Consider the following 12,212-nt stretch of genomic DNA (forward strand, 5'->3'; position numbering starts at 1 on the left):
ACCCTGATGCATAACATAGTTAAGTGTCCTGCCTGTTATGATACAGGAACTTTCCTTGTTGTTAGATGCTACAGGTCACAGTAACTCATTATATAAACTGTGTTGTTGATGGTTCATGTGTGGAATCCATGTAATACCGTACTAGCACAGAGGGTACGACATCTTCATATAACTCATTGAAAATTATATATTGTTTTCTGATGCAATATCTCTAGAGAAACACAGTGTGTTAATGATCACTGTGTAACATTACATCACAATCTCTTAGTCTTGGGTATGAATTATGTAGTTCCAACTTTCCTTTCGATATGCATTGTAATACTCGTACTTCTTCACAATGTAAATGTATTTTTTTATTTTCACTTTAATGTTTCAATGGTTCATTGACCTGCATTGTAAGATTAAGCTATGCAGCTTGCACAAAACTGGTGACAATGTGTCCTATCAGTTTGTAATTGCAGACAGAAGAGGGAAAAAAAGTGGTACTGCTATGTTTATTTGCTTCGTGGAATGATAGTATCGGCAATTTCTGCCAGACTATTTTTCTTTATGTGCAATTTTCTGTGTACGTAATAATCTGAAGATGGCTAACAACTTAAGCTGAAACTAGTAATCCATAGAAATAATAAATTGCAATCATCACCAATACAAGATTTTTTTTTATTTTTTCCTGAATCCAACCAATGTAAACTGGAGCAGGTGCTGATAAACATTCCTGCTGGATGTGATGACTGAAGAATGGCGTTGAGTTTCAAAACATAAAATGCCATGAAGATAGTACTCACATTGGTTGTGTGTTTTAACAGGGATGTTGAGTTTCAGATGGCATAACAGAAAGACTGTCACAAATAAGCTTTCGGCCAACAAAACATTCATCAAAAACACACACAGGCACAAGCAAGTGCAAAACACACACACACACACAAACACACACACACACACACACACACACACACACACACACACACACACACACACCTGCGGTCTGTGGCAGCTGAAGCCACACTACTGGCTTCAGCTGCCAGAGACTGCAGTCAGGTGTGTGTGTGTGAGTTGCGTTTGTGCGTGCGCATGTACGTATGTATGTACTGGAAGTTTATAGTGTACTTTTATGCTTGAATAATGTACTCCTTTCTGTAGCATGCTGAGATTTTTCATGTCTTTGGGAAGATAATGTTTACTACTTGTATCATCATAATAATACTCACTGTTATGTAAATTGTATTATTATTGTTCACAAAATACATTAGTGAAAGGATTTACTGGCATGGCATGGTGAGGGTTCCCACTTGTTTGAATAAATTTCTAAAGGAGCATCTACGGTGCACTTCACCCACAATTCTGATGACCCCCCTTCCGTGCAACACACACTTCATTTGCTTGTGACTCGTTTCCCCAGAATACGATGCCATATGTCATAACTGAATGAAAACATTCAAAGTATGCAGCTTTGATTGTTTCCAAGCAACAAGCAGGTGAAATTGAGTGAATGGCAAATGCTGCCAAATTTGGTCATCTGAGTAGGTTGATGTGAACTGACCAGTTTAGTGTGTTGTTAATCCCAAGAATTTTGAAGACTCATCTCTCAGAATTTCTTTGTAACCACAGTTCACTTCAGTATTTTCCAGTTTGAAATTGAGTGAATTAAGTCTTGTTAACATTGAGGAACAGACCAATATACATCTTCTTTGAATATAGGGGCTGCAGAGTTCTCTAGAGGGTTGTCTGCAAATAGGGTGAAATGTGATTACGTGTCATAGACCATGACAGATCACTAATAGAGATTAAGAAAAGTAAGGGACCAAGCATAGAGCCCTTTGGTACTCCACATTTCACTGTGCCTCAGTCAGAACAGGCAGGTGCCACTGCAGAATTATTCAGTACTACCTTCTGCCACCTAGATAACATTCGAGCCAAATCCATATGTACCATATAAGCAATGGTGCTCAGCCTTTGTAAGTAGAATTTTGTGGTGTATGCTGTCAAATGCTTTAGACAGATCCCATAGTTCTCTAGGCATGATTTTGGAGTTCCGAATTTCATTCATTCACTTACTTAACACAAATTTGGACTGGAAGCAGATTGAAGTTAAAATTGCTTGAATATGTATTAATGCTGCACTGTCGTTATTGTCTTAGACTTACTTAAATGGTTTACTGATATAAAGGAGCCATATTCTTTACAAATTAGGATATATTGCTACTCACTACATGGAGGGGGTGCTGAACAGATAAGCCCATTTATGAGAAGTGGTGGATGAAGGATAAGTCTACTTTTAAATGTATTTGCCTAGTTTTCAACACACTATGTGGTGAGTAACGAACTATCCTAATTCACTGTTGTTCCATCCTGGATTTTTCATTGTTTGAGAAACCATATTCACTAACAGCCACTGAGGGTGTTTGCTTGCTTGTCAGTGAAACACAAATCTTGCAGCTGGAAAAATGGTATTAAGCTGATGATTAAGGACGTAGGTGTGTGATTCAGCTACCCCTAATGGTGTTTCATGCAACCTGCAATGTTATATGAAGCTTTCACAAAACATGAGATTTGCTAAACACAAACTGTCAGTCCTACAGAAAAAGTGAACAGGACCTTCTTGTAGGAAATATAAATACGTTAAATTTTGTACTGGGATACGTTTTCACTAAAGACCATAGTAGAAAGGGGAATGTCAAATGCCCCTGCTCCCACACTCAGCCCCCACTAGTCAGGATTTCTAGTATGTTATTCATAGTATACCCTCATATCACGGTACAAAAATTTGCAACTGCATGACTTACCACATACAACCTCATTTGGTCTTCACTGACTGGCCTTTTTATGCCACTGGCTTAGTCAATCATTCAGAAACTATACAGTTGATGTTTGTGTAAATTTTACATAAGTTTTGTGAATTTAAAAAGCATGAAGTAAACAATTACATAGTAGAATTTCTTTGAGGTATGGAGCAGTATGAGGTCATGCTGAACATAAGATTACACGAGGAAAGTACTGAAGGATTCAAAGGATTTAGAATTCTGTAAATATTTTGCTATAACAATGGAGTGTGTTAAGTCATTAGCAATTACCCATATACAGATGATGTAAAGTAAGGGTGTCAGTGTGACAATGCAGGAAGAAACTAAGAAGTTCAAAGATAACTGGATCTGAATTTCCTTCAGAATTGGAAAGAGGTTCTAACCACATGGGAACTAAAGATTCTAAATTAATAATTAGAAAGGGCAAAGTGTTTTGTGATATTCTCCATTCTTCTCTGAAGGAAGAGACTTGATTCTTTCAAAATAGGGCCTTGTATTCATTACCATCAGTATATTACCAGCACTTTGCACAGTATACGCTTAATCTTTCCTACAGCAGTTAAGAAGTAATTACGGTCTATTGAAATGAAAGGTGCGCAATGAGAAGTACAGTAACATTGCTAATGCTATCCTCTCTTTCAGATTGTGGAAGAATGGTTTGAGCTGCTAAAGAAGAGGTTCAAGGAAAATCCAGATGGTTGTGTGGCAGTACATTGTGTTGCGGGACTTGGGCGAGCACCTGTTTTGGTTGCGCTGGCTTTAATGGAACTTGGCATGAAATATGAGGATGCCGTCGACTTCATAAGGCAGTAAGTTGACATCCTAATATTAGACATAAGAATATACATTTTCCTAAACCTACATTCATTGCATTGGTGGAACTAAGATGGTCATCATAATTACACTGTTAAAGGGAAGTCTTAAGACGGTCAGTGTAGAAAACTGATGTTTTTGTGAAGAAAGTAGATTCCCTCTGATCTTCATGTTATGAGTTGAATGTCAGTATGATTTATAGTGATTGCCCAAAGCTAACAATGCTTACCTGCTTGCTAATTTAAAAAATGATTAGCAGATCTTAGTTACATTAAGAGACCAAATATTATCAGAGCAAGAATGAATAAAATTTTCTCAAGGCTCTTGATGGACCATACTAAGGCACTGGGGAAAAGATCACTACAAGGTGACATTTTGTTAGAGGTTTGCAGGGATGTGGAAATTTGCAGTGATAATTACTTTGCAAGTAAAAGCCTGCACAGATTGGAATATGAGCAGGCATATTTGCAATTGTCATAGCTATGTAGTTCAGTATTCTAACACAAAATTAATTCAAATTAAACGGGTTTCACAAAATTTAATTGAAATACTGTCATTTATGTCAATGACAGGATATGTTCTGGGATATGTATGGTTGACTATAAAGTCATTCATTCTGCATCTGCTCAGAGCAAAAGTTTGTAATGCGGTGGAACTCAGATTGTCAGCTTGCTCGTGAGCTTAATTATTTGAGTTTGCTGAAACCAGATTACTCAAGCTCTCTTATTTATAATGCGCAAAACAAGAATTATATCCATTGTTTTCTTGTTCACTCAAAAAGTAACCTAATGTCTGATATATTAAATATGGTTTTGTTCATTATTATATTGGAAGCTTGCTTCACCCTCTTATGAAAAATTTTGTCCCCGATGTTGATTTCATAAAAGTTTGTTCCCAGCTTTAGCTAGTCACTCTAAACATTATTAAATGTTAGTTGAGGATAACAACAACTCGTACAGCACAGGTAGTGGACACTATCATCTCCAGGACGATGCTTCACAGGTTGCAAGAAAGATAGCTTTCCTAACACATGGTTTTCAGGTGCAGTAAAATAATTGTAACTAGAAGGTAAAGACAGATATAGTATGCTGAGCTGGTTGTTGCAAACACCTCCAGAATCCATGAGAAGTTTCTAGCTAGGCAAAGAATCACCATGTATTATAGCTCTATGGATTCTTTACATCCATCATATGTGAAGTAAACAGAAAATGACACTGTTCCGTTAACTTGTATCTAAAATAATAATAATAATAATAATAATAATAATAATAATAATATCCCAATACCACAACAGATAAATGCAGACTTTGCAAACAACAAATAGAAACAGTAGATCACAACACAAGCGGATGTACAATACTAGCAACTACAGAATACCCCAGAAGACATGACAATGTAGCAGAAATAATACATCAACAACTTGCCATAAAACATAAACTAATAAAACATGTTCCCACGTACAAGTATGCACCACAAAATGTACTGGAGAATGATGACTCCAAATTATACTGGAACAGAACCATTATAAAAGATAAAACACCACCACATAACAAACCTGACATCATATTCACCAATAAAAAGAAGAAATCAACACAACTAATCATAATATCCATACACAATACAACAAATATACAGAAGAAAACAGGAGAAAAAATTGAAAAATACATCCAACTGGCTGATGAAGTCAAGGACATGTGGCGTCAGGATAAAGTTGACATTATACCAATTATACTATCAACTACAGGAGTCATACCACACAATATACACCAATACATCAACGCAATACAGCTACATCCAAACTTATATATACAATTACAGAAATATGCAATTATTGATACGTGTTCAGTTACCCGAAAGTTCCTAAATGTAACATATATCGTACAGTTAAAAGGAAGTAACGCTAGATCAAGGTCTGCGTCACTTTCCATTTTTAACCAGACCTAAGGTCTGAGAAAGGATAGATGATGATATGATATGATATGATATATGATATGAAAATGACATGATGTGATATGAAATGGAGATGATGTGATATGAAATAGAGATGATGTGATATGAAATGGAGACGATGTGAAAATGGAGATGATGATAATAAATTGTTGTTGTTACTTTTCTAGTGTATATGTGCGTCTACATATGTACTTTGTTTTTAGATATAAAGATGATGTGACTTACCAAACGAAAGCGCTGGCAGGTCGATAGACACACAGACATACACACAAAATGCAAGCTTTCGCAACAAACTGTTGCCTCATCAGGAAAGAGGGAAGGAGAGGGAAAGACGAAAGGATGTGGGTTTTAAGGGAGAGGGTAATGAGTCATTCCAATCCCGGGAGCGGAAAGACTTACCTTAGGGGGAAAAAAGGACGGGTATACGCTCACGCGCGCACACACATCCACACACACACATCCATCCACACACACACACACACACATCCATCCACACACACACACACACACATCCATCCATCCACACACACACACACACACACACACACACACACACACACATCCATCCATCCACACACACACACACACACACACACACACACACACATCCACACACACACACACACACACACACACACACACACACACACATCCATCCACACATATACAGACACACACACACATCCATCCACACACATCCATCCACACACACACACACACATCCATCCACACACATCCATCCACACACACACACACATCCATCCACACACACACACACACATCCATCCACACACACACACACACATCCATCCACACACACACACACACACATCCATCCACACATATACAGACACACACACACACACACACACACACACACACACACACACACACACATCCATCCACACATATACAGACACAAGCAGACATACTTAAAGACCAAAAGATATATTTTTCCCACGTGGAATGTTTCCCTCTATTATATACATATGTACTTTGGTGTACAAAGTCAATGGCAGAGGGTACCTACTATGATAGTACCACAGATTAAGGGCTTTTCCCATTTCAATTGCATATAGAGTGCTGGAAGGATGACTGCTGAAATACCTTGTAGTCAGACTAATCTTATATTCATGGTCCCTTTTGTATCAATACATGGAGGGGAATGAGGCACATTTCTGGATTCTTCACTTAATACAGGTTTGCGAAACTTTCTGAGTAGGTGTTGACGAGATTGTTGCTGTCTGCTTAAAGCATATACCACTTCAGATGTTCAAAAATTTCCACGTAGTTCAGTTGTGAGTCAAATTTGTGATTTGTGCCTCCCTCTTTGTAGAAGCTGAATGTTATCTCATTACTCCTGTTTTGTATGGATCCCACACATTAGAGCAATATTCTGTGAGACAAACAAGTGATTTGTAAATAGTCTCCCTTGTAGACTGACCTTAAGTCTGCCACTTGCTTTACCTAAGAGTGAGCTTATTTGATTATTTCATTTGTCAATAAAAAGAATGGATTTCTTTATTTTGAGATGTACAAAATTTTACATTTCTGAACAGTCATAAAAGCTGCCAATTTTTGCAACAACATTGGAATCTTATGAAGGTGTGATCAGATGCTTGTGTACAATTTCATCAGCATCCATGTGGAAATTCAGCTACATAGACTTTAACATGAAGGCTGAATTTTTTTAAGGAAATTAAGAAGACTAGGCACACAACATACAAAGTTTCTTTCCCTCGAAATGCCTTGAATGTAATCAATAATGCCAATGGTTTTATGGTCATGTTAGCTGCAGAAAGAGTGAGATCAAATTTGATGTGATGGATATTCATGTGTGCTAAGTTGTTAGTTCACAACAACAAAGATTTAAAGCTAAGTTCACGGGTATTGCCAGACAAAAACCTTCAAACTTTCGCCTGGCCCCTTTGTGTAGGCATAAAGTAGGCTCTCCCTTACACATGCAAGGGAACTTGCTTTATCCAAAAGTTGAAGGTATACATTGTTACTGTCCATACTAGAAATTTGCTTTCGGTAAATTTTTTGATACAAAAATATTAGAGATCCTTTCTTCTAATCTGTTGGTTATATTAAGATTTTCCTTCATTCTCACTCAATGGAGTGAATCAGCTTCTGGTTTGTTGTTAAATGCCAACATCTGTGGCAAGGGTTTGTGGTGCACAGAAATGGCAATCACAAATTTGTGTGGAAATACGAAATGTTCCAAACATAAGCACACATTCACTACAATTCACAAAATTCTTGATTTGAAATTTATTATCTGTGAATATAATTCATGTGCTGAGAAATTTAAAACTAATTTATAGAGAGCAGATTTGTTGCATAGTCTCAAGTGCGAGTTGCAAATTGAAACTTCTTACATTGTGATTCTATTTGACAACTGCCAGTCTTATTAACAAATATTTGTAAATTCTCTTTTCACAGGAAACGTCGTGGAGCTATAAATGCCAAACAGCTGGCTTACTTAGAGAAGTACCGTCCCAAGTCTCGTCTAAAGCTGAGGAATGGTCATAGGAATACATGTTGTGTGCAATAGGCAGAAAATTACACCAGCAAACCAGTTAATTGCACCATTATATTCACTGTGCTGCTGGTGCTTTAGGATGATTATTTTTACTGTAAATGGGTCTCATGAATGAATAATTAAAACCAGTTTCATACTATGTAAATTTTAATGTCACAAGTTTGTAATAACTTTTGGCAGGCATCACAGCTAGCATGCTTTCATAACTTGACAGCAGTTCTTTCTGCTAGATTCCTTTTGTGTTAGCTGGTAAGTGATATAAAATAACCTGAAACTGGTCCAGAATCATGTGCTGTTTGTTTAACCAGGTATGTTAATGAAGAATTTCTGTAAGAGATACTGCTGTATTCACCTCACAACAGAGATAAATCTATGATGAATTGATGAAAATAACTTATATTTGTGGAGCAATATTGTTTTTCCTACAAATTTTCAGTATTAACATTGCTGACATTTGAAATATGCAAGTGATCATTGGTCATAATTTTGAATTGTTTAAATATTATGAAAATGGATCCAATACAGTTCCATTGGTATGACTTGTGTTCACAATTAGCACTGCAATGGATGACTGTCAGATTTACATAAAAAAGTAGTATAGTAGAGAACAATTGATTTGTAACATTAAAACTGCATGCCTTTTATGTGGTAAACACTTGAAGAAAACATCAATTTTATACATATTGTTAAAAGACAAAAAATCTTTTAGTATTTTACATATTTCCAGATTTTTATAAGTAAGTTCCAGCTGTGTTTCCTTCAGGAATCAGTTCAGTTTGTGTAAACATTGTCCCTTATGTGCTTAACATTAGGAAGTTATTTTGAATGTTAAAAAAGGTTTTGGCTTAATTGTTACAATGGTGCAGTAAATTGTTTACTGGAGACGAATAAACTGGTTTTCTGGAAATAATTATATAATGTATGTACTTTAATTCTCCTTCATAATATCATCTAAAATTTTGAGCCATAGACTGATGAGTTCATACTGACACTTAAGAAAAGAGTATGCACAAGCCCTATAGAGATTTCTTGATTCAAAAATGATTTGTTGCGACCACTGGTGTAAAACTTTATCAAAATTTTAGCAAAAAAGTTATATTTTAATAACTTAAGAGCAACCATTTAATGCCATAATTAATATACAGAATTTCCCCTTCTCCTATGAGTTTATAGTAGGTTACTGGAACAATGTATCATCCTGTGATGATCTGTTGTATACAAGGTCATCGCACAAAATCCTGGAAAACTTCTGGACCATTTTGTTGCAACACTTTTAACTACTGGTGGCATGCAAGCCTGCCCTCGGTATATGCCAATAGTGTCACTTGCATATTGCTTTCAAGTCACTGGTACACATTTGAATGCTTCCACTAATGGCAATGCCATTCAATGTGCATTGTCAATATTTGACAATAAAAAGGGGAAACACACTTCTTAAGTTACTATAAATTGGACTCTGTAGACAGTGTCTGGAAGAAGGCCAAAACGTTGGAGCATATTACGCTACGAGAATGATGAAATGGCAACACCCAACAACTTTTAACATCAGATTATATTTTATAAAACATGTTATGCCTCAAATGTTATTAGACATACTTCACAGCTGCAATTTTGGCATGTGTGCCATTCTCAAGTAAACTCACAGCAAACAAGCACTAAAAAATTGACTCAATTTTAGTGGTGCATTATGTTCTAATATCTTTGTAAAAGACGAAGTACTCTAATTTTTTAGAAAGATCTCACCATGAAGTGAAGTGTCAATTTATGTTTAATTACTATGTTAAGATAAAAGTCCTCATCTCCAACGGTACATACATACGTACGAGAGCAAACAGGAGTTAGAAAAGAGTACTTCACTAAAAATGAGAATATTATGTCAACCAGGTATTTAAGCAGAATTCCACTCAGTGTATTACATACGAGGTGTAACGGGTATAAGTGCAGATATTTTTATGTGGTATCTAAATATGTACACACACAGGTGTGTTGATTGTTCTCTCTGTCGAACAGTCTTCCCACAAACACATCACAAATTTTATGACCTAATGCTTTCTGCACTGCCATAACTGCCCCACTGAGTGGACTGTGCCTGCTCTTAAACACCTGTCCTGCTGCCCCAGGAAAAGTAAGCATTAATGGGTTACTCTTGCCACATGTACTTCGAGATACTAACCAATCTAAAAACATAGAGTTATGACTTTAATACTTGTCTGGAAGAAAATGATGTAAATACTGATGTAATGTTGATCAGTTACACCATCCTCAGCGACTGTTAGAAATATCTGCACTTACACCCTGTATAAAAAGCAGTTGTCAGTCCAAAGATTGTTTTGAACACAACAGTGTGTTACAACACAGTTCTTAAATTGACAATTCATACTGAATTCAATGGAAATACATTCCCTACAGATCAGTTGACAATATTGCTCCATTTTCATTTTGTGATCACTATACACACTCCATTTAACACGCCATAAGGCTGGCAAGCCCCTACATATTTCCAATAATTGTCAAATGAATGTACATTCTGCTGATTTAAAATGCATTTCCACTTCTCCAGAAAACAATCACGCAAAATAGTTTAGCTTACATGACTGTTCATCTTCATCAGCTCAATATTAGCCACAGCATATAGAATCTAAGCAATTGGTTCAATAAAAATCTAATTTTAGCAGCTCCATTAACCCTAGGACTCACTCTGCTAAAATTTCCTTAGTACTCCATCTGGGGTCATACATGACCCCAATCAATATATAATTGACTGTGTGTACTAATCATTCAGAGAACAACGTACGGTCGTTTAATACTGTTTGTTTACATTTTATTTATTATTTAGACACATTTCACAGCTTTTTTAACAGGTATGTACGTAGTAGAATTAAATTACATATGACAGAGTAATTACATATCACAAGTTACAATATTACTCTAAGTCATAATTTGTTTCACTCATAAATGTTTCACAATGGCTTGAAATTTACAGAAAATGTGATGAACAACTCAACAGGAAACATAATTCTAACCCGATCCCTGCTTACCGGTACTGCACTTTCATCTTCTCCACTGTCATCATTATCAGCAAGAATATCATTTTCTTCTAATTCATGTAAACAAATTTCATCACTTTGGTCTACCTGTGTCTTCGGCGTCACTACCTCCTGAATCACTACTGCTACGAAATAAGTCTTCCGTAGCTTGTTCTACACTATAGCCAGGAGCAAAACGTATTCCATCCATGCTGAAATTACACTGCAACAACAAACGTACGTCCCGTTTGAGGTTAGTTCTGAGTAACACCTGAATAACACCTGAATTCAGTGTTACCAACTCAAAATACCTAAGAAAGAGATTGTTAGTTGATAATCTATACATTCTATGAATGTTACATATAATCTATCTGGGGTCATAATTGACCCCAACAGTAGTTTTTTGTTAATTATTGACTTAAATGTTGCGTCAAGCGCTCTAAAAATTTTTGTGAGAGAACTACAATACTGTGTGGTAAAAGTCATAAAATTCTGGATTTTTACAAGAAATAGAAATATTATTTTATCCATAGTAAAGATGATTGGGGTCACCTATGACCCCAGAGTGAGTCCTAGGGTTAATATATTTCACAGCATTCAGTATTACCAACAGGTCATCGATAATATTGCACAATTTTATTGGCAATCTAATGCAGGTGTCCCCCCCCCCCTCGACTTTCCCTTAGATGGAACTATTAGAGAATCCTGGTGTTTTGATGAAACACCTTGTTTATTTTTAAGGCTGATAAAATTTTAAAAAATGAGAACCTTTTTATATTCAGTGATTACTCCACTTTTAAATATAAACCAATAACACAGGAATCATAATAAAATAAAAATAGTATTGTGCAGGGAAAACACCATGTCACTAATGATTTCTGTGTAGCACTTACTAACTTTCCGTTGATCACCATTCAGGAAACCCCTGTCTAGGGGCCCATTTAGAGTCCATTAGACAGCAGTAAAATTTTTCGGCACTGTGGTGTGAGGAGATGGCAAGAGAACACCTGTAATGCACCTTGGAACAGTGTTGGTTCTCTTGGCCAATAAGTGCAGGATTTGCCTGATAGTCATCAC

The 12,212-nt window shown here is 36.3% G+C and overlaps 1 protein-coding gene across 5 annotated transcripts in view; it reads left to right on the plus strand.

The window, feature by feature from the left end:
* Window positions 1–9,009, plus strand: part of LOC126237468 (PRL-1 phosphatase) — a 673,482-nt gene extending 664,473 nt beyond the window's left edge. For 4 of the 5 annotated variants that reach the window (XM_049947610.1, XM_049947611.1, XM_049947609.1 and 1 more), the window contains 2 exons: window positions 3,444–3,610; window positions 8,010–9,008. In XM_049947610.1, coding sequence (XP_049803567.1) covers window positions 3,444–3,610; window positions 8,010–8,121 — 279 coding nt within the window. In that variant the 3' untranslated portion in view covers window positions 8,122–9,008. Of the gene's footprint in view, window positions 1–3,443; window positions 3,611–8,009 lie in introns of all 5 variants that reach the window. The other variant, XM_049947612.1, reaches the window with a different exon arrangement.
* Window positions 9,010–12,212: the final 3,203 nt, after the last annotated feature.

The sequence above is a fragment of the Schistocerca nitens genome, chromosome 2, assembly GCF_023898315.1.
Source record: "Schistocerca nitens isolate TAMUIC-IGC-003100 chromosome 2, iqSchNite1.1, whole genome shotgun sequence".
NCBI lineage: Eukaryota > Metazoa > Arthropoda > Insecta > Orthoptera > Acrididae > Schistocerca > Schistocerca nitens.